Consider the following 25,240-nt stretch of genomic DNA (forward strand, 5'->3'; position numbering starts at 1 on the left):
CTTCTCTGCTGTGAATTTCTCTCATGATTTCAGGCTCATTTGTGAGGAAAATTGTGAGTGTTTGGTTAAAAAGGTCACCACTATTTATGAAAAAGCTGGAATTCCAACATCCAGAGTGGACAAAGTACAGAAGAAAATGAGTGAATTGCTAGCCAAGCACAAAAAATTGATTTCTCTTCAAAAAAGGCAAAACACTAAAGAAGGAGAAAAGAGAATAATTTTCAAAGAAAATATTTTGCCTGTTCTTTTTGATGTTATGCCCATCACAATGTGATACAAATATTAGAGAAAGATAAGAAAAGATCTCAGATAGACAAGGCAGAAGATATCATTTTCATAAATGATCAAAAAGAAGTTGCAGTAAAATGAACATTGGGAAGAAAGATAGAAAGTATATTTATTCTGCTCAAAGATCTCAACAGGCAAGAGTACAACCATCTACATGTCAAAATCTACAACCATCTACATGTTAAAATCCAATATACACAGAATTGGTAGAAAGGTTATACAGGAAGCAGCAGAAGAAGCCAAGGAAGCTTTAAGAGCAAAAGCAGGATCAAACATGATTCTTCATTATGATGGAAAGCTAGTCAAAGAGTATACTGATGGAAAGAAACTCAAAAGAGAGCGCTTAGCATTGAGTGTAACTTGCGATGGAGAACATTTTTTGCTTGGAGTACCTCCTGTCACTGATTCTACTAGAGCTTGTCAGACTGAGAAGGTTATTGAGATTTTAGAAGAAAACTCAGTCAAAGAAAGAGGAGTAAATTTAAAGTTAAACATCTATCTTGGAAGACCTATTATGCATATTGCTTGCAAACATCATGTCTATGAGTGTCATATTAAGAATGTTGCAAAGCACTTCAGGACAAACTCAGGTCCAGATAATCAACTCTTCAAGAAACTGTTGGATGAGTTTTCTCTTATTCAGATTGATCAAAATAAACTTTGCAAATTCAAATATGGAGTAAATCAACAACTTGATTTACTCCATATTTGAATAGTAATGCTGCTAGAGTATCCCTAGAAATCATCACAAAGTTGTTGGATGAAGACAAAATACCCAGAGGTGTTTATTGGGAGCTATCAGAAAGTGTTCAATTCTATTTATCCCCAGAGATTGATCAACTGACAGTTCAACAGCCTGGAGCAATTCATCATGCAAGATTTATGGCACAGGCTATATATTACATGAAGCTGCAAATTCTGAGCCAAATGACAGATATTGTTTTCACAGCTTTAAAAATAGAAGTTGAGGCCATCTCTGAGTTTGTAGAATTGTATTATGCAAAGTGGTTCTTAACCTCGCCTCAGACTGAAATTTGTTCAATTCATGACATAGAAGCAATCTGGGAGATGAAGTCATACGTGAAGAGCAGACCTAATGTTGCAGCCAAATGTCTTGATAGCATTGCAAATCATACATGGTATCTTCATCCATCTTTGATCCCATTTAGTTTACTGGATCCTGGAGTGTCAGATGAGGAAAAGACTGAAATTGCTGAAAGAATCCTGATGATAAATAATTCAAAGGAAAAGGATCCTCTGTCATTTATGTATAAGAAGTTTAATGTACCAGGTTTCATCGACAAAGAAGGAGAGAGGCCCAGCTTGTCTGAGTTTGTTGATTCAGAATCCATTTTGATATTTAACATCTTAAAAATGGGTAGCCAGCAGCTTGAATGGTTGAAGATTTTACCTAGTATGTGAAGCAGATAGTCTGGCTACACAAAGTTCAAGGATTTTATCTCCAACATTCCTGTAACTAATGATGCTGCAGAGAGGAATGTTAAACTTATACAGGACTTTGTTGATGGAAGCCATGATGAAGAGCTGATGCAAGATTTTCTCCTAGCAGTGGACCAGAAAAGAAAGGCTGGAAGACTCCAAAGGAGTGGTGGAAAGAAAAGAAAATGTTAATATGTTGTAGAAATAGTGGTTAAAATATGTCTAGTATAATATATAAATAAAATTAAACATATAATTAGTACTTTTTAACCAATTTTGGATTTTTGTTTGTCTAATTAGGTGTGAAAAGGGTTCGGGAATCGATTTAGACCAATTTCATAATGATTAGATCAGTATTTTGTTTGATTTTGTCAACCGCATCAAACCACATAAAAATGGGTAAGTTGTGTCAACTACGTATCAGAAAAAAATTGTTTAACTACAAACATTAAAAATTAGAATGTCTTCTAACGTAATAAAAACTACTGTAGAATGTCTTCTAACGTAATAAAAACTACTGTAGAATGTCTTCTAATGTAATAAAATTTACAAATGAATTAAAAACTACTGTAGAATGTCTTCTAACGTAATAAAAGATGTAACTATTTAGTCTCTGGTATCAAAAGAGGACAGTAAAAATTTATTGGAATGACGACACTTAGATAATATTTTGTCTTTTTTATTGATCAGGTTGTTTTCTTAGTGATATAAAATTATAAATTTCTCATGAAGGCAGAGGTTACAAATTTGGGATGTTGTTTTAATAGATTTACAGCGTTTTTATAATTTTCCATTGTAATGTGTGCTTTATGTTTTTTTCTTATCAACTCCAAAATCTAACGTTTTTTATAAATTTAATTGTGCAAACTGTAATGTTTGTTACATAGGGCAAACTGTGCGACACACTTCTCAACATATTGATGAACATTTTAAAGAAGATAAAAAATCACATATATTTCAACATATTAAATCCAACATTGATCGTTTTAATAAAGCAACTGCAGAATGTTTTACCATTCTGGATTCTGCCAATCGGGAAACTAAATTAAAAATTAAAGAAAGTCTTTATATAAAATGGCAGAACCCTGAGTTAAACAAACAAGTTAGGCACAGAGGTATTGAATATATATATATATATATATATATATATATATATATATATAGTGCAGATTAAATTGTACTTTTTTTTCCTTCTATAATTCAACTGTATAACTGCTACACCTAAGACATTCATCGATAACATTTTTTTAAATTTCTTAACTCTTGATCTGATTTTAGGCAATATCAGTTTCTGATAATATGGCACAATTAAACTGCATTCCTTTTTATCCTACCAAAATAACATAGGTAATAACTTCATACAAACTTTCACAATTTTAATAAACAAAAAAACTGCAGTGGCAAATAAAAATCAATAATAATGACGCCAATAAATCTCTGAATTTTTTCTTAAAAACTTTCAGCAAAATTCTGGCTCAACATGCACCCTTTAAAAATTACTTTTAAACAAATTGAACAAACATCAAAGCCATGTATCACCAGTATACACAAAACTCCGGTTCCATTCACTGGCGCACTAATGTAATAATTACCATACCTCAAAGGTTTATTTGGAGGTGCGTTTAGCTTTCCATTGTTGATATTTCTAGTTAAATGTGAATGTATAAATTGAGTTTCTGTGAAAAAAGTTGTAACAGAGGAAAGTAAATTTTTATTAAGGGAATCAAAAACAAAAAGAAGGTTAGCAAATTTAACTAGTGCTGGCAATATCCTGCGGTAGTGGTGTAGTGGAAGAGCGCTCGCTTCACAAGCGAGAGGTTCCGAGTTCAATCTCTACCACGTCCCTGGTAGTACCACGCTCAACTTGTTTCTCCGTGCAGCGGCCTTGTTCGCCAAGGTTCGTGTTTCGGAGTTATAGAGTTGAGAGAGAGAGTTATAACTACAATTAAGTAGCCTTCTCGTCTGTAGTGGCCTTCTGAGCCTTGGGGAGGTGAGTTAACAAAAAAAAAAAAGGTAGGAGTTTTAAGTTTTTGAAGAAGTTTGAAGTTTCTGTATTAAAGAGTTAAAAATTTATTATTCGGATTGATTGACACTGAGCAGATAACAATTTATTAATATTACAGTTGTCATTTTGTTCTTAAACCTGACAGCAGTAATTAAGATAAGACTAAAATTGCAAAATAGAGACTCTTAAGGGTAGTTTTATCAACTTAATGGTAAATTATTGAAAGTATGCCTCTAGCTCAATTAAGTTTTTTGCAGAGCTTATCTATATAAAAATTTCATGAGAAGTTTGAATCTATAAAAACACCAAGACATTTTTTTTTTTTTTTTTTTTTGTTATTTTACCTCCCCAAGGCCCAGAAGGCCACTGCAGATGAGGAGGCTACTTAATTGTGGTTATAACCCTCTCTCAACTCTATAACTCCGAAACACGAACCTTGACGAACAAGGCCGCTGCGTGGAGAAACAAGTTGAGCGCGGTACTACCAGGGACGTGGTGGGGATCAAACTCGGAACCTCTCGCTAATGAAGCAAGCGCACTACCACTACACCACTACCGCATATTTAACAACGTGCGTTGGATATAAACATCTAATAATAATTTTAATTTTAGTTATATGATTGTTGTATTAAAGTTTTTGTCTTGGAGATGAAAAAAATATTAGTTCAGTTTTTTCCAAGTTCAGAGAAATTAAGTTTGCATTTAGCCAATGAATTAAACCTTTTAGAACTAAGTTTATATTCTTATACAAGGAATATAAACTTAGTTCTAAAGGATAATACCTGTCATAACCTGTTGATTTTCTAGATTTCAATTTAGATATAAGTGATGAGATTTCGGAATAGTTTGTTGAAAATATCAGTAAACTATGAAAAAGTAAAATGTAAAATGTAAATAAAAAATAAACTGAAGATTTGCTTATAATACTTTTTATAGCTAATGTAAGATTTTAGAATTACGTTAATGAGTAACATTTGTGAAAAAGTTGTTAAATTCTTCGCAAGAGTTAGTTCAGTTATGTATGTTTCATTAACTTTTAAGCAATTTGGAGGTACAATATTGATATTTTTGACATTTATTAGGCTTTTTATGCCTTTCCAGGTTTCACAAAGATTTTTTACACTTTCTGAAAAAAAAATTTTGAGCAACACATGACAACAATGTTGTTTGAAAAATAAATGCTTCAAAGCTGGAAGTAATATTGTTTTTATTGGTAACGTCATTCCATTCAACTTTTAATAATTCAGATTTAAGTGAATCTTTATTATAATTTTTAAAGTTCATGCTTAATAAATTATCACTGTGTGGTATAAATAATTTGTTGAAGTTAGGACAAATAAGAAATTGAGGTAGGTAATCAGCAATAAAAGTTGTTAGGTTTCCTGAAATAATTTGGTTAATGGTTAGATTTGAAAAAATATTATCAATGATTGTAGCAGAATGGTCACTTGTTGGTAGCATAATGAATGAATGAAATGAATGGCCAAATATTATAAAAGTAAGTTTAAACTTATAATATTTTATAATATTTGGCCATTCATTTCATTCATTCATTATTTTTTAAAAGTCAGAGTTTGACTGTATCAGATCCATGTTAAAATCACCAATTTATATCCATGCTAGGGTGTTTATATATGCAATCAACAATAACATGATTTTAAAGAAAAAAGTATTTCAACAAAAGTAGATTCTAAATAGTTTGGTGTGTATATGATCAAATCATCTATTCTTTTATAAATCAGTTCTTTTGATAAATATAACAAGGTTCCACCACAAGAAGATTCGGTTGGTGAGTGCTCAAAATTATAATTTTGAATAATAATGGGTTGTTTGGAAGGAAATTCTTTTTTTAACCTTGTTTCTGTAATTTCAATAATTCTAATTTCAAAACTATTTAATGATAATAATATGTTCAGATCTTCAAAGTGCTTTTTTAAAGAGGGTATGTTTAAATGGAAAAAAAAAAACATATAAAGTTGATAAAGGCAAGTTATCAGTCATGATTTTATTGGAAGAGAAGAATAGTTTAAATTCATCATCAGTCAACAGAAAGACATCTTTACAATTTACACACAGCCACACTGAGCCTTTTGATTGTGTTAAATTTTACCCTTGATCATAAAGCTTGCTGCATTTTGTATGAAAATTGGAGGTCATAAAAATACAAATAAGAAAAATAAAATAAGAAAAATTGCCAAATTTAAAAGGAAGCTTGAAGTTGTTTAGTTTTAAAAGGAAAAAAAAATAAAAAAATAAAGAAAATAACAACAACAAAAAAAACAACGATAAAGTATTATAAATAGTAATTATAATAGCAACAATTACAATAGTAATAATAATAGTAATATTTGTCATAAATTAAGCAGTATTAGTGAACAAACTAATATAAAATGATATTTATAATAATGTAACCAAAAATAAGAATAACAGGTAACCAAAAATAAGAATATATAACTAATAATTATAAATTAAATAAAAGAATAAAAATTAAAAAGAAAATTGTATTAAAGTTATATTTATATTATAAATATAATATAAACGAAAACAAAAATAAATAAAAGCAAACTAATTTAAGGATAATAGTAATATTTTTAACAATAATATATATATATATATATATATATATATATATATATATATATATATATATATATATATATATATATATATATATATATATATATATATATATACATTATTATGTATTTATACATATATACATAATAATGTATAACAGTAATAAATTAAAATAGTTAAATAAAATTTTGTACAAAATTTTGATACAGCAAAATCAAAATAAATAAAAAGTATATATAATCAAATTCTTTCTTTTTTTTTTAATAAAAATTTTTACTTCTTGTTTTTTTTTTTCTTTTTTTTCTTTATGATTTTTATTGTTTATTTTGAATGGTTTAAATCTTTTTCGAATTCAAACTTCTTTTGTTAACTCTTTAGCATTTTTCTATATTTTGATTATCTTTATCGAAAGTTGTATTTGAATTGAGTAGTAATTTTTTTTAATTTAATTTTTATTTGTTCATCAAATTGTTTATTTTAATTTACTCAGTTTAGATTAAATTTCTTTTTTTTTTTCCTTTTTTTTTTTTTTTACTGATCTGTTAGAAAAAATACATCCGCCATCCCTGACACTGCTTGATTCTAAGGGTTTTAGGTTGAATTTCAAAAGACATGAAGTTTTTCTTTAGATTCTAAAAGTATATATATATGTACGACCTAGAATGTGTTGAAAATAAAATCCTAAGCGTTCCTTATTAAAACAAAATTGATATTCTGAAATCCAAAAATAGTGTTTAAAAACAATATCATGTTTATTATTTTACTATCTCTTATTGTAAATATCATAGAAATCTGCACGACCATCCATTGTCTTTGTCTTCAAAATGTGGTTAATTTAATGTATGATAATATCTAAAATGGTTTATAACTTTATAGCTAACGTGCTAATAGATTTATTTTTTGGGGTCTTTTCTATACATTATAGGTTTCAAAGCAAAATAAAATGTATAAAAACAATTTTTTTTTTCAAATTAAACAATAGGATTATATATATTATATAAACAAGTTAAAATTTAATTAGTTTAAATTCTCATAGAGCTTTAGGTGGAAGCCGCTTTTTTAAGCTTCAATCCGTGGTTTCTGTTAGTCTCTGCAATGGCATAGCGCTTTAATGTTTTTGTTAAATTTTTATGTACAGCCTCAAATATTTGCTCTGAAAAAAAATCCAAGAGGTTTCTGATTTCTATTAAAAAAATCTAGGTGGTATTTAATAATATGGAACTTCCAATTAACTGATAATGTTTTGTCAAATCTTACAAATTTACAAATTTTACATTCTAAATATTCTATATATTCTTACTTTCTAAATATTCTTTATAAATATTCTAAATATTTGTATTCTAAATATTTAGCAGATTCAATACACTGCAAGATATCTTCACTGTATGTAGATTTTAGCAGCATGCCAAAACAACTTTTTGTAACTGAAATATTTTTAGTATATAATGAGAGTATATATGTAATGGAGGAGTCTAACTGAATTGGTGTTACCTGCATCATTTCATCTAATAATTTGAGAACTTTACTACAATTGGATCCAATCCACCACTTTTATACCCATGCTGCACTACTGTATTTTTGTCAAAAAAGGATTTCAGACCCTCGTAGACAATAAGAGTGTCAACAATTTTTGTTACAACATGCTCATACATTTGAAGTTCCGGAGGAAGGATGGTATCAAGAAAAAATTTTCTGGGATCTTCCTCAAGCAAACATGGGTTATTAACATTATTGAATAATTTCATAGTCTTATAAGGATATCCTGCATCTTGGTATCCGTAGTACTGAACTTATGGAGGCAAAAGTTCATTAGTCATGATAAGCTAATTGTACCAGTACAGTAATAACAAGCATGTTTTCACTATGACTCTATAAGAAATTGTTTTGTTATTCTGAGATTTAATGTTTTAATAGATACTTGTAAAAAATTAATAAAAAATAGGCAAAATCTTTTACTATTTTAATATGCCAAGAAGTATGTTTGAGCTTTAGGTCAAAAGCCACAAAAAATTTGAGCTGATTTAGATTAATTAATCTTAATCAGCTCAAATTTTTTGTGGTTTTTGACCTAAAGCTCATAAGCGTACTTCTTGGCATATTAGAATAGTAAAAGATTTTGCCTATTTTTATTAATTTTTTACAAGTATCTATTAAAACATTAAATCTCAGAATAAAAAAACAATTTCTTATAGAGTCATAGTGAAAAACATGCTTGTTGTTACTGTACTAGTACAATTAGCTCATCAATTTAATAAGCATTCCAAGATTATGGCTATTCTTCTTGAAATTACATGCCGAAGCCAGAATTATTACCTTGTTCACTCCTGAGTCTTTCTCATTTCTACTTTTCTCCTCTAACTTTGTTTCATCAAAAAATATTCATTATTACCTGAAAATTAATTACAATCGAATAATAATTTTATTTTTTTATTTGCACAATATAAAGTAGTTTAAGTCACTAAACCTGAAATGATGGAGAACCCTGTTCTCCATCATTTCCAACTCTAACAATAGCTTTCATAGGATTTAATCTATGTAAATAGCATATTTCTTGAACAAGTCTGGTAAGATCATCAATGTATGCAACATCTTTCAACACTGAGTTTTCAAGTTCATCTTCAATTAAAAAGCAATTTTTTGTAACTATAAAACTTTCCTAGACCAAGAGAACGCTTCATAAACACAACAATTGAATTCTTTTCAACACCTAGTTGTAAAAATTCTATATTGTAAACAATGTGAGTTATATTAACTATTATAAACTTTATGAAAATAAATAAACTAATACACTGATGTTTAAATTGTATTTTTAAATATTTAAACACCTAGACGACCAAGGTTGTAAATCTCTAAGAATATCAGGAACAACAACTTCAGGCAGATCATGATTTTTCTTGATATCATATATTGTATCAGTAGAGACTACTTTATTTGCTTGGAGCTTAGGTTTTAGAACTAAAGGTAGCAGTGATCCTCCTAAAATTAAAATAGAATATTCCAGCAAGTCATAAATAAACCAATAAATTAAAATCTTTTAATGGATAACTGTAATGATTTTTCAGCTTTTACTAGAAACTTTAGAACAGTTGAGGTTTGACATCTTTTTATTCTTGGAAAAAATAAAATTCTTAGCATTTTGAACAGCAGATGTTCTGATGCATGGGTGCCTAATGCCCTTTTCAACTAGTTGAAAACAATCTCTGCAGGCGAGTTTCATTCATTTTCATTTCAATCTTTCATTGCAGAAATTTTATTTTGACTCAATGATATAATCACTTAAATTAAAATTTTGTGGCTGCGCTTGTTGGATATCATACAAGAAACTGGACATAAGCATTGATTGTCAGTTAAAGATTATTTGCATTTTTAGTAAAATATTTTTAAAAAAATTTAATAAAATATTTTTAAAATATAATAACCTTTTTGGCATAAAGGGGAATTTTGCAACGGCAACATTGGGTCCATTGGGAAATGCATTTATATCAAAATTGAATTCTTCGTGTACATAGTCTTGAACTAGTGTCACCAATGATGGCATACTACAAAGAGAGTAGTTCTCTGTTTTGTTACAAAAACAAATTGAATCTCTGGATTTATTATGATTTTTTTCTTTAAATATGAGCCATTTATTATGTGATATTTAACTTAGATTTTTAAAATATTATATTTTTTATTAATAAAAATAAATGTTTATAAAATGTTGTAAAATGTTGTCATAAAATTATTATAGTTATACAAATTTTAGCAGTTAATATTTTTAAACAAGTCATCAACTGCATTAAGAGCTTTATTAGTGAAACTATTAAAGGCAGAGGCGATTCTCTAAATAAAATGAGGGGGTGAATTCTTAAAAGTACCAACTGGCTTCACCCTCCACCCTTTTATTTTCAACAAGTTCCAGCTCGTACTGATACATGTTAATCGAATCTGAAGAAAAACATCATGTCTTTTAAAATTCAACCTAAAACCCTTAAAATAAAATAGTGCTGAAGATGTTGCAAAGAACTGTATTATAAAACAGACTTTAAAAAGTATATAAAAGCAAATAATCAAGACACTAAAACTCAAGTTTTTAATAAATTTCAATAGGTAATAAAATTATATTTTATTACCTAATTAATTAAATTTTATAGGTAATAAAATAAAATTAGCAGTTTACTAAAACTTTTAAAAAAATCACACTACATACATTTTTTTAACAATAACAATGTAAAAAATACATGGAAAAGTTTATAAGAAATTATTAATACTCCAGTAAATCTTCTAATCTCAAATTAAATATGATTTCAGACAGCAAAGCTGTATCAAACGTATTTGATAATTACTTTGTAAAATATCCAACAAACATTTTTAACAAAAATTGTTTCCCCTAAATGTTTTTAACAGACTATTTAGTTTACTCAAATGATAACTCCTTTTTTATAGATCACTGAAAACAAGGTATCAAATTTCATAAAAAATATACCTAACAAAAAAAGTTTAGATCCCAATAATATACATTTCTTCTCAAACTTGTTTTCATATTATCTTCAAGCCTCTCCACAAAATGACAAATAATTCTTTTGAAATGGACTTTTTCATAATGTTTTTAAAATAGCTAAAGTTATTCCACATCATTAAAAAGGCTCTCTGATGGACCGCACTAATTATTGGCTGATTTCCCTGCTTACAAACATAGGTAAAATATTTGAAAAAGCTATGCATAACAGACTATATCACTTTCTATACAAATATCATTGTTTTCATAAATATCAATATGGGATACTGCAGCAAGTATTCCACAGTTCATGCACTTATTGAAATCACTGAGGTTATCAGAAAACCTCTTGATAATAAACTTTTAGCTTGTGGTGTGTTTGTTTACCTACAAACTGTCACTAAATACTAGCAAACTGTCACTAAATACTAGCAAACTGTCACTAAAACTCAAATTATCATATTTAATTCAAGACAATCTAAAATCAATAAACATCTAAATTTCAGACTGGTCAAAATATCAATCTTATTATTATAAAAATATCAATCTTATTATCTTACTCAGAATGATCTTGTTCAGCTATTGATTTGTTAATTTGTCTTTTATCACAAAAATACCCAGCACATGTACGTTTGTTTTTATCAACTTCAATCTTCTAATAACTATAATCTTCATATATCAAATCATTCTTCTGTAAAATATGGTCTAAAATCCATAAAATTCCAACATGTAAACTCTTGAAACAGTTTTCCTTTGCCGTTAAAATCAATTGAGTCAATTACGTTTTTTAAATTATTTTTTAGAAAGATATTATTCCTAAAACCTCTGATATATTACTTTTGATTCGTTGTTTTATTATTGTTAATACTACTACTTTTGTTATTATTATTATTATTATGTATTCATTACTACTCTAATAAATTGTTATTATTACTAATCTCTTATTTATTAACTTTATTAATACTATTATTATTATTTTTAAAATTTGTTAAAAATATTTACACTATTCAATGTTATTATTGTTATTATTATTATTCAGTCCTCGGAATTAGGGTTGGCATTCAGCAATGTCAACCTAACTGCCGATCTTTTTAGCTAAAAATTGCCAATCTCATTTCTATATTTTATGGTAAAATCTTTGTTTCATATTTTTTCTGCAGACCTGATGCCAACACCACACTGAATAAGGTTGGCAAATTATTGCCGACCTCATTTTTTGTATTTTCAAGGCTTGATTATTATTATTGTTATTATCATTATTATTATTATTATTATTATTGTTATTATTATTATTGTTATTATTATTATTATCATTATTGCTATTATTGTTATCAGTATTACTCTTATTAATATTATTATTACTATTTTTATTATTACTACTATTAATTGTCATCTTTATTGCAAAGTTGGATGTATTTACTTAAAATCAATACTTGTACTATTCGCAAAAGTCCTTGAAAATTTACAACTTTGTTTCAGAATATATATATATATATGTGTGTGTGTGTGTGTGTGTGTGTGTGTGTGTGTGTGTGTGTGTGTGTGTGTGTGTGAGTGTGTGTGTGTGTATATGTGTGTGTGTGTGTGTGTGTGTGTGTGTATGTGTATGTGTATGTATATATGTATATATATATATATATATATATATATATATATATGTATATATATATATATATAAATATACAGGGTAATGCCATGTCAAATGACCCAGAAATTTTTAAATATGTCACCCTATATCTCAGATTTTGCTGATTTTTATACAGTTGAGAGTACTTAGTAAAATAAGAATTCTTTGAAAATTTTCGCCTCTGGCTCCAAGAAGATCCTGAAATATAACCATTATACTTTTAACAGATATTGTCCAGGCCCCTCTTGTCCTCTTAGAATTGCAACATTTATTTAGAGGTTTCAAGTCACGTAACTTTAAGAATATCTGATCTTTTTACTTAAAAATTGGTAACTGGCTATTTTCGGGGTTGACAAATCCAATGAAATGGTCAGAAAGGTAAAAAGTTATTTTTAAGTACCTGAATTTATCAATTTAAATAAATTTAGGTAAATTTTAATAATTAGATAAAACAGAACAAGTACAAACCAAAAAAACTTTTGAAGACAATATTTTCAAAGTTATCTTTACATTATTGAAAATACAAAAAAAAAAAAAAAAAAATTCTGAGAAAATAAGTGGGGCATGGCCCCAGTGCCCCAGGCCATGGAGCCACTAGTTGCCTGCCCCTGGAAACTATTTAAACACACATTTATCAGAACTACACAAAGGATGAAAGTTTCAGAGCTTCAATTTGTCTGGAAAGTAGTGAAAAATTCATCTCAAAACTCCACTACAAAAAGTGGAGTTTTGAGATGGATTAGTCCCCTTAATGTCTTGGGGCCCTGAAAACAATTTAAACATGCACATTTATTGGCACTACAGAAATGCCAAAATTTTCAGAGCTCCAGCTAGTCTGGAAGGTAGTGAAAAATTAATTGCAATATTAGGCTACAAAAAAGTTGGGACCCTGTGCCCCATTATCTATATATGGAAATCCATATACTTGCGGATCAAAAACTTTATATTTTTTGAAAGATCAATGAATATAAAATAATGTGTTATACATTTTTTTTGATATCATCAAGGCCACAAATTTTCATTTAAATTGAAAATTACAAGTACTTAATAATGATTCTTTACACTTCTGATCATTTCATTAGATTCGTTACGCCTACAAATATTTTTAAAGTTATGTGACTTAAAACCTCCAAATAAATGTTGCAGTTCTGAGGGAACAAGAGGGGACTGGCCAATATCTGCTAAAAGTAAAATGGTCATATTTCAGGATAGCCTTGGAGCCAAAGGCTAAAACTTTCGAGGAATTCTTATTTTACTAAGCACTCTCAACTGTATAAAAATCAGCAATCTGGGATGTATGGTGACAAGACCTGGGTCATTGACATGGAATTACCCTACAGGATGTTAGCCATGAAAAAAAATGTAATAAAAAAATATATTTTTTTACTACATTTTTGCAATATTAGGAATATTTATATATATATATATATATATATATATATATATATATATATATATATATATATATATATATATATATTAAAACAATATATATATATATATATATATATTCTTGAATGCAGACATCATGTATGAGAGTATGTAAATTATTATTTTATAAACATCAATTAATACGAGTTTCTCTCTATACTAAATTTATTTTTATTTTTATTTTGTGTCTTCAGCTTTTCAATAATATGTTTCAATAACATAGTTATATTTAATAGGGTTTCAGAAAAGCTGAAGACGCTGGTCACAACAATCCAGCGAAAATTTCTTTAATAAAAATAAAAATAAATTTAGTATCGAGAGAAACTCGTATTAATTGATGTTTATAAAATAATAATAATAATATATATATATATATATATACATATATATATATATATATATATATATATATATATATATATATATATATATATATATATATATATATATATATATATATATATATATTATATATATATATATATTAAAACAACTTTCGATAATGTTGATGAAATGCTTCTACATTTATATTATCTTTATGAAAAGGCACCAAAACAATCTCACTAACTAAAAGAGATTTATGATGCTTACAAAAAAGGAATTTGAAGTTGGGGTTGGTGGATTTTCTTTAAAAAATTGTAACAGTACTAGATGGATTTCCACAAAATTGCTGAATGCTTATGATAGCATCTATCTTATAAAAGATAGATATTTTCATAGACATAAAAATATATGTTCAAGATTATTAAGATATAATTTTTAATTTATTTTGCATTTTAATATACTATTTTCTTATATATTTACTTTAAAGTGGCCCTATTGCAAGCAGTTGTGTCCATATTGCAACTTTAATAAATATGTCAGGTAAGTTTGATTTTGCTAATTATTTTATCAGTCAATTAATTTATGTTTATATATATATATATATATATATATATATATATATATATATATATATATACATATATATATAAAAATGATATATATATAAAAATGATATTTTGTATTTTCAAGTTTTTTAGAAGGGTCGAATGTACCTTTTTTGTTAGATTTTGGGTTGACAATACAAGTATGGTTAATACTCGTTATCTTAATTCAGAGTTCATGGGGCGCTCGACAGCACATGATGTTATGCAAACATTCCGAAACTGTATTTCTGATATAGATAAATCAAAGATTCTACAAGTGTCATCAGATGGGCTAAATGTAAATTTGCTTTATCTAGATAACTTAAAGAAACAGACCAAAGAGCAAGAACTTGATCCTTATACCTGTGGTCTTCAAACCATTCATGGCAGTTTTAAAGCAGGGGCAAAACAAGTGGCTGGGAGCTTTATAATTTATTAAAAACAATGTGGTAATTTCTACATGACTCTCCAGATAAAAGAGTAACCTATGAAAACATCACTGGGAAACTTGATTATCCAATGCAGTTTTGTTGGCATAGGTGGTGTGAAAATGAAAAATGTGCTGAAAAGGCTGAATTGATGGATACAAAAAGTTTATATTTCAGTAGTCTTAAGAAAAGCAAACAACCTGATTCAAAAAATAAAAGTTGGCAGAGACTGAAAGCCATGGTTCATGGTCCTGTTTTGCCAGCTAAACTTAAATTTTTTGAGATTTCTGAAAAGTTAAATAGTTTTTTGTGATGCTTTCAAACAGACAAAGCTATGGTTCCATTTATGGCTGTTATACTTGGTGAAATAGTTGACAATTTTCTCAAGAGAATCATACTAAAAGATGTTTTAAATAAATGTAGCAAGCTATACCAGCAGCTTCAAATAAGTTTAATGGATAAAAATATTAAATTGATATTGATTTTGCTGCTCAACTAAAAATTGATGAAGCTAATTTAAGTTGCAGTGACCAAAGAGTAGTTATATTTAAAAAAGAGGCAGGCTAGTTTTTAGCTGGTCTGTTAACACATCTTCTTGAGAAATCCCCTTAGAAGTTTGTCCTAGTACGCACTGCTGTATCTATTAAACCAATTTTCATTTAAAATCCGAATCCATTTAAAAAGAATACTTGTATCGATAATTTTTCAATTCTGTTGCAAAAGTTAGTTAAATACGGTTGTTTGTCACCAAAGTCTGCTGAACTAGCAATAAACCAATATAATAAGTTTTTAGAAATAGTATACTCAAATCGAAAATCATTTCAAGATTTTAAAACGATATTAAAAACGATAGTCTTGATCATTTTTTCTCTGACTTTATTGGAGCAAATAAAGCTTATCAAGATGTTTGGAGCATTTTTAAAATAGTTTTTGTGCTATCACATGGACAATCTTCCATTGAGCATGGCTTTAGTATTAATAAACATCTTATTGTAGAAAATCTTAGAGAAAAATCTCTTAATGCTTTATGTCTTATTGAAGATCATTTGTTTTCCTTTGAAGAATCCACTGCACAGTGGGACAGGGTGTGCCAAAATACCAAAAAATCTATATCAGCATTGCACGGTGAAAAGACATGTTCATTAGAGGAAATATCTAGTTAAAAAAACATTAAATATTAATTTAAGCATAACTTTATGCGGTTATTTACACGTTAATTTGACATGTGTTCCAAAACGCTATTTTGTATTTTTTGTTTATCAACTTTCTTACGCTACTATTGTTTTAAATTAACTTTACTGACTTTCATTTTAAACTATATTATTTTAATTAAGAATGTTTTTTTTGCTCAGGCTTTTAAAAATAATTTAACGTAAATGTAATCTTTAGTTTTTATGCATCGAAAACAGACAGTTTTTGATATATTTTTTGCTACTAATCTTTACTATTAGGTATATATACATTTAGATAAACTATCCTCCAATATCCTCCAAACATTTTGTAAATCTCATGCTAAATGTATGTAAATATGCATCATAAATATTTTGCAACTTTTTGCAATAAAAAAAGTTATAACAAAAGATTGGTCTTCGGCTAATGGTCAGTTGATTAGAAATACTGAACATGTAAAAAAGATGTTTTGTACACAAAGAATACCTACAAAATCTTTCATTACTGTTATAATATATAAGTTTTGTAAATATAAATCTAAAAAAGTTATTTTATGGTAAATACATGCATTGAAAAGTAATTTTTTTAATGTTTACACTGATAAAAGTTGTCTTGTCAATTAAAAATATTTCGTATTTTTCACCAAAATAATTTTTTTTAATATTATATAATTACATGTTTATTACTTTATTTATGTATTTTATATATAAATATAGCTATTCTAAAAAAAACAACTACGAAAATAATTTTGGCACAAAAAACTCGATTTTGTCCCACTGTGCGCTTTATCAAAATTAATAAAAAAATGCAGCAAAACGTAAAACAAGCAAGTAGTTGATATAAAAAGTATTTGCAATCACCAAGAGAACAAAAAGAATGTAACAGTAAGAATTTAAAACAAAAATTTTGGATGATGAGAAAAAGGTAGTTAGAGCAAAGTGCATAATCTTGCAAAGTGAAATAATTACTTTGATAGAACAGTCTGATATGCTAGCCATAAATGCGAAAAGGCAAAGTAGTTTCGTTCTTTTGAAAGAATCAAATGAAAAAAAGAAACTTTGTCAAGAAAAACAAAAGGAAATCGAGGATTTATGCATAATAGAAAAACAGATGATTCATGAAAGTGATAAATTCACTGCTTAATTTTAAAAGCATATTTTTGTACACAAAGTTATTGAGTAAAGTTTTTAATTATTTTAATTATGAGTTTTTGAAATGATTCTGATGTTTTTGAAATTAGTTGCATTAAAAGTTTCCTTTCAAATAAAAAATAGTTCCTTGTCAAATATTTTTTGAATTTACAATTAGTGATGTAGCTATATTTATGTAGCTATATTTATGTAGCTGTAATGTATTTCTTTAATTTACATTTGATTTCTATATTAATTTTAATTTAGTAACGCGTTTTGTGTTATTTTGAGCTATCTGTAAAAAAGTCCTAGAGTTTATAACTTTTTTTTGTAAGTCCTGGAAAAGTCCTGGAAATAATAAAGCAAATGTCCTTGAAAAATAAAAAAATTGTTCTGGATAGTCCTGGAATTTCAATTTTTTTATCTGGTGGGAACCCTGTAGGAAATAATTAACTAAAGACTTGAAAAGTTGTAGGTTGTATAATAAAGGAAAATATGAAGATGGGTAAGAGTTATAAAGGTTTTTTTGATGTGTAAGGAGAAAAACTGGATTTATAAAAGTTTTTATATCATGAAGGAACAGATACAGTAAAAGGATACAACTTAATGAATAAGAAGCCAAGTAAGAATGAGTTTGGTTTATCATAATAGAGATTTATAATATATAGCTCGTGTGAGCATTGAGCATGAGAGTATTTGTAGAAAAAAGAAAGAAATGCAACCTTACAACAATGGGAGAGTGGCTCAAGCTTGGCAGGTAAAGCAGGCCTAATTACATTTACAATGTGCTTTTAAACTTTGTCTGAGAGTAAGAGGGTTGTTATTCATTAATAAAGGAATGCCAACATTACATTATTTTTTGCAGTAAATAAATGAGTTTTGTTGCCTAACAAAAGTTGTGGATTTTAAGTCCAGAATTTAAATCCATAAGCCACTGCAAGTCTTAGGCTGTTACAGAAGAGAAATCAGATTAAAAATCGATTGCTTGTTCTAAGCAATCAAAAAGTGTAGATTTTTTGTCAAGACATGTGTATAAAGTTGAGTTGTCAGCAAATAAAGCTACATTAGATGTAAAATTTTCATGAAGATTGATATTGTAAATAAGAAACAATACAGGAGCAAAGTTAGAGCCTTGTGGTACCCTTAAAGTTACTTTAAATAAAGAAGAGTGTAGGCCTTCAAGAATAACTTTAATACTGCAGTTAGAAAGAAATGATTTAATAATTTCAAAGCCTTTATATAAAGAAACTAATAACAAAGGGAAGTCTAATTGTAGGATAGTTGGTGAGGTCAAAGTGTTTTCTAGAGTTTTGAAAAATTGTAACCACTTATTTAGCACTTTTTAAAAATTTAGCAAAAATTGAACAGAGTTCTGGAGAACAATTTTCTAAGACTATGATGTAAATCTTGTTTGGAGCACAAACTGTAGAAGAGTTTAATTGAGAATTAACTTTAGCAATGGAAGCCTGAGTGATTTGGTTTAACGGGCAGTAAGAGTATGGCCATTATATTCAAGAGTCAAGTTAGAGTAAGATTTCTTTGCTAATAACTCTGCTTTATTTTGGGGAGAAGTAAAAAGATCAGACCCATAATTTAAAGATTAGATGTTAGACTTACTTTAGTTAATGACACTTTTAAAGACTAAAAGTCTCTAGAACCTAACATCATTTAAAGACTAAAAATCTCTAGAACCTAACAGTGCGGTAGTGGTGTAGTGGTAAAGCGCTCGCTTCATAAGCGAGAGGTTCCGAGTTCGATCCCCACCACGTCCCTGGTAGTACCGCGCTCAACTTGTTTCTCCGCGCAGCAGCCTTGTTCGTCAAGGTTCGTGTTTCGGAGCTATAGAGTTGGGAGAGGGTTATAACCACTAATAAGTAGCCTCCTCATCTGTAGTGGCCTTTGGCCTTGAGGAGGTGAATAACAAAAAAAAAAAAAAAAAAATCTGAGATAAGATACAAGATTTAGTAATCTGAGAATAACAGAACTTAACATCAGGTGGGACCTTTTTATATTGGCTTCTTGGAATAATAAAAAGACATATTGTTCTTAATAGAGATGTTCTTGTAAAAAAGATGAAAAAAATGATTAATATTTAATAAAGCAAGTGCTCAAAATAATGAAAATTGTTGAGTAGAATGAGGCTTGACTTAAAATTGGAAAGAAAAAATAAAAGCTTCCCAACTTTTATTCCAGAAGGAATAAAAGCTTCCAAGATGCGCTTGCATACATATTAAGGATTGCAGATGCTATGCATACATATTATGGATATTATACATGTTTGCTATTTACTTAGATGCTGGCATACAAAATATTTTTATATTTTTATAAACTTTAGAATTTATTTGGTGTAGTATTTGATGTAAAAGAAAATGATCAGATGATGATTATGATGATGATGATCATGATCATGATGATAATGATCATGATGATTATGATGATCATATTGATCATAATGATGTTTATATATGCAAAATATAACATGAGTTTGAGTTAAAAATACTTTAGGATGTATAAATGTTTATGCAGCCCCAGTCACAATCCTGGCCCCAGCTATATTTTATCAAACCTGGCCCAAGTCCCGGTCAAATATTAACCCCGGTTGCTTACTAATGTGTAACAGAAAAAATTCCTTGCAAAGTTCATGCAAATGTCGATAACCTGCACAAAATATTTTTAGATTATTATACTAGTAAATTTTAATATGTTGCAGTTATGTAATATCTGCAAGAAATTTTTAAAGCATATAACTAAGGTGGATCTATTGGTCTTTTAGTTAAGTTAGAGGTTGTTTTAAATGTAAAAACACAAGTTCAATTGTTATGAGGTTATTAGCATTAGGATGAGCTTGGCAACTACCTATAATTTTTGAGAATCAAATCAGGACTGAGACAATGGCAGGAATTAGATAATTCCTTCTGTTGGAAGCTTTTGATAAAATAAGCCAAACTCATCAGTTCTATAAATATTTTTCAATTTTTAAGTTGAGAGGTGTAAAAAATGGGTCTGCTGCCAACTTACTATTGTTTCCTTTGCTCAGAACTTTTTTTTCTATTTATATATTTTAAAAAATAACTTTTTTCCACTAATATAGTCATCGTTTTTAAGCTTAATATAAATATGTTAAATATGTTATGTTATTTTTAATGATGTGTTTACTAGTTGATTCACTTAGTCAGCTGCATTTATTAAGATTTAATAAGGCAATGATGCTTTCCAACCCTTAAAACCCTTACTGTATTTTTTCCTCAAATTGACTAGACTAATTGGTTATGTATTTTTATTTTTAATCTACTAAATTAAATTGTTTTAAGAATTATTTTTCAAAAATATTCTTTGTGGTTTGACCTTTTTTCCAAAAATTGTAGGTGCAATAGAATTAAAAGGGGTAAAACTGAACACTTATTTATATAAATAATTTTTTATTATAGTAAAATGATTTTTAAAATTTTTTTATTTTGTTTTTGTTGAGAAAAATGATCTCTATCTAAATATGTAAAAAAAAAAAAGTGATCGAAATTTTTTTAGTAAAATGAATTTATTTGAAAAAAAAAATTGTTCAGTTTTACCTGGCAATTCGGTTGAAAATGTTAAAGTATTGGTAATATAATTAATTATAATTATAAAAATAATTAATTTACAAAAAGATTAATTTACAAAGTGACTAATTTACAAGAAAGAGATATTTTACAAGTTTACAACATTTTTTTGTATAATAAAATTCTTTACCAGTTTTTATATATTTTTTGGTAAACATGTTTGACAAACCCAGCTTTTGCAATTTGTACTTTCACATGTAAACCATTTATAAATTTCATTTTCTTCATTTCCATTCCACAATTTTTGGTATTTTTTGCATTTTATTTTTCTTTTGCTGTCAAGAATTGTTTGTTTTTTCTTCTTTGAAGGTTTAACTCAACTCCATCAACATTAAAATCAAATTTGCTAGAGTTTCAGCCTCATTTAGGCATTCACATTCCACTATTTTTATGTCAACATTCTTTTTCGTAATGACATTTTGGACTTTAAAATGTTCTTTTAAAGATCTTTCAAGTCCTGTGTTAAATCAAATAGAAATAAACCAGTATTTTAAAATCTTCCAATTACATGTAATCATGTAAATACTTCACCACTGTTAAAAAGTTTGGCTTGAAACTGAGTAAAACTTTGTTTTGATAAATTGCTGCATAATGTGCTTGCTGCATAATGTGCATAATGCTGTTGTAATAGTTTTTACTAAACTTTTTTGACATGGCAATGTACTCCCACATATTAATATACTCCCACATATATTGGTTGAAGTATGAGGGAGGAGTAAGCTGGTAAACATATTAACTTGATATTATTCTCAATGCACATTAGTGCAACCTGATATGTTACATGTGTGTTATGACCATCCAATCTTAACACATGTGTACCTTGAGTTTTTTTAAATGTTGGTATAAATAATTTATTCAGCAATCACATAAATTGTTTATCTTCCATCCATTCTGACGGTGAATTTTTATAATCAGCATTTGTAGGACCACCTAAACACTAACTGCTGTAACTGTTTTGACTGTATTGACTATTTTGATTATTATTAATATTTTAAATAGTGGAGTGAACTCATAGAATACAGTTCCAGCTGCGTTGATGCTATTACCAACTGTATAATTTATTATTTCATTATTACTGACCAATATTAGCACCATGTCTGCAAATTATTGATTACCTACCTTAATCACCAGAAAACCTGATTTCATTGAAATTCCATAAATTACATAATATAATAAATGGAACTATTTTTATTATTATTTGCTTCAAGGAATTGCTTTTCACATGTGTAGAAATACTTTGCTACAATTTTTTTATTGCAAGATGTTGCTCTCAGTGTTGATATGTTGCTAGTAGCTCTAATGCTTAATTTGTGTCTCCATATGTTGATAATTCATTTCTGAAAAAGGATTTTTAATCAGCGTAACTTTTACTACAAATATATCTTTTTACTGAAATGTTATTTGGTTTTATTTCTTAGATTTTTACATTGATATTATAATAAAATATAAAAAAATCAAACTTTTGAGTTTGATACGAAAATTATAAATTGAAATTTTTTATTTTTATGTCATTATATAAAATTCTCCATAATATATAACTAAAATAATCAAATTTAAAAACATTTTCATAAGTGTTCAGTTTTCCCTGATGTTCAGTTTTACCCCTTTTTACTTGTTGATTTTTTTGTTGAAGTTCCAGTTGCACTTCATTGCAATTTCTTTAAGGTTTTTAAATGCAATCCAATGGTATATTAAAGAAAAGCTTAGTATAACTGACTGTTTTTTTTGTCAATAAATAAAAATCAGAATAAAAAAGTTTGTTAAGGGAAGTATATGGGGAATGAAAATCGCATTGAATAAACAGGAAATATAAATAAGTGAATATGAATAAGGCTCACAACAACAGTCTTCTGTATTATAAGTATTATAAAAAATAAGTTTTATATTTGAAACTTTTAAGAAATATTTTTTGTTGATAATTTTATTGCTTTAGAGATAATATTGATAACGAACTTATGATAAAGTGCTTGCTAATAGAGTTTCAAAGCATGTGTCATATGTATGATGTGAAAAAGATAAAGTCTGTATACTTTGGTGGAGGTCAATTTTTAAAATAATTTCTTTTATTTGAATTTAAAAAATTATTAGGCCTTTATAATTTGTTTTCCTTTCTTTTAATTCTTTTGCAATTATAATTCTGATAACTCTTTAGTCTTTATAGTTCTTTTATAATTATTTATTACTAAATAATTTTAGTTTTGATGTTAATTTGTAATTTTCAAAAAAATACTTTAAATTAAAATGTTAGTTTTTTTTGATAAAAGTTTTTAATTTTTTCTATGTGAAATTTAACATCAGGAACACCAAGTTTAGCTCCTCCAAAGTTGATAAACAGACTTCTAGAGGAGGTATGCAAACACACTAATGTTAACTGTGAGATATCAATGGAAGTGAATCCCACATCTACAGAAAAGAAAAAGTTGAGGTGAATTTTTATTAAATACCAAATTTCTTTTTTAATTATTTCTTTGTTTTAAAATATATTTATAATTTTATAGTGACTTTAAATCAGCTGGCATAAATCGCGTGTCGATTGGAGTGCAGGTTTTTTATTGATTTATTTTATACTTTCTTTATATTTTATGTTTTGTGTTGTACACAAAATTTACATGAAATTTATTTTTAATTAATTCTAAACTCCTAATACACAACACTTACTGTATGTAACAATTACTTACAACACTTACTGTTTGTAATAATTACTTACTGTAACACTTGCAACACTTACTGTAATACATCTATACAAAAATTATTGCAAAGAGAAAAAATATAAAAAGTTTTGTGAGAAACAAAAAACATTTTTCTTGAGATAAAATAAGAAATTTTTTGGTAAAAAAAAAATACAAAAAAAAATTAACAAAAAAATATCAAAAGCACTTAAATAATAATAAATTAATAAAATAATAAATAATAATAAATAATAAATAATAATAATATTAAATAATAACATTGCTTCAACAACTAAAAGCAACTTAAAAAACAACCATGTTTTTTTTTTATTCTATGGATTTTAGTAAATGCTATGAAGATTAATGTAACTTTGTAATAGCTTTTAGAAAACGATCAACATTCAGAACATTTCTTTAATTATTCTCTGTAAGAAAATTTTGAAAAATCAGCCATAAGAGAAGGAACTCGGCCTAAAAATGGAACTATTTTAAACTATTAAAAATTAATTACAAACACTTATTACACATTAATTACAAATTAATGTGTCATGCAATCAATTAATTCGTTTGGAAACTCTAAAATGCAATTAAGTGAATAAGAAACTTACTCATTTTTCCCTAACCCTGACAGGCCAATGTGAATGTGAGCTAAGTCTATTATCATAAAACATCACAAAATTGATTAAATAGCATAACATGTTATGGTAAACTCTAAATAACTCACACCCTCAAGTGGCAAAGAAATTAGTTTTTTAAAGAATATTAGAGTTATTGGGAGTATAATAGTATAAAAAAAGCTCAACTGGAATTTCAAAGTTAGTACAAATTGTTGAGGGTTATCGATTTATCCTGAGTTTAATTTCTGAGTATTGTACATGTTTTAACTACTAACAGCACACACTTAGAAAAACATACATTGACAGTTTGAAACGCATACATAAACATTTAAAAAATATAAATCTATAACGTTATATAACACATATTAACATTAACATATAATAAATAAATATATAACACATGTTATAAGGGATTTCCACATCATAAGACATATACTTATCAAAAACCATTACAAACATCACATTTTAAAAATGAAATATTATTTGTGTAATATACATTCAATGACATACCTTGTAGTGCATGTTTATCAAAGTTATATAACAAATTATAAAATGTCTTAGTTCTGGAAGGTGCTACATAGAATTTGGTTGTGTGAAAACCAAGGCTCTTTGAGATTATCATTAACTTTATCAAATGTTTGACCATGACTTTTATTTCCTGTCATCGAGTATTGTTAAAAAAAGTGTCTTTATTTAAATGATTTAATTTGATAGCATTAAAATTAATGGAAAAAATTAAAAAACAACACAAAAATTAATTAATAAAAATATATTTAAAAAAAAATTACAAAAAAAACAACTGAAAAGTGGCTCAAAATCCTCACACATAACCTATTCGTCACAGGATTCACCTGCTTTTTTTTTTTTTTTTTTTTTT

At 27.4% G+C, this 25,240-nt stretch overlaps 1 protein-coding gene across 2 annotated transcripts in view; it reads left to right on the forward strand.

The window, feature by feature from the left end:
• The window catches only part of LOC101236604 (radical S-adenosyl methionine domain-containing protein 1, mitochondrial), a 79,214-nt gene that overhangs the window by 1,726 nt on the left and 52,248 nt on the right, over positions 1-25,240 (forward strand). For both annotated transcript variants that reach the window (XM_065803644.1, XM_065803645.1), the window contains exons 2-5: positions 14,657-14,709; positions 23,011-23,117; positions 23,376-23,502; positions 23,576-23,621. In XM_065803644.1, coding sequence (XP_065659716.1) covers positions 14,657-14,709; positions 23,011-23,117; positions 23,376-23,502; positions 23,576-23,621 — 333 coding nt within the window. The remainder of the gene's footprint in view (positions 1-14,656; positions 14,710-23,010; positions 23,118-23,375; positions 23,503-23,575; positions 23,622-25,240) is intronic.

Source organism: Hydra vulgaris, chromosome 08 (genome assembly GCF_038396675.1).
Source record: "Hydra vulgaris chromosome 08, alternate assembly HydraT2T_AEP".
Classification (NCBI taxonomy): Eukaryota; Metazoa; Cnidaria; class Hydrozoa; order Anthoathecata; family Hydridae; genus Hydra; species Hydra vulgaris.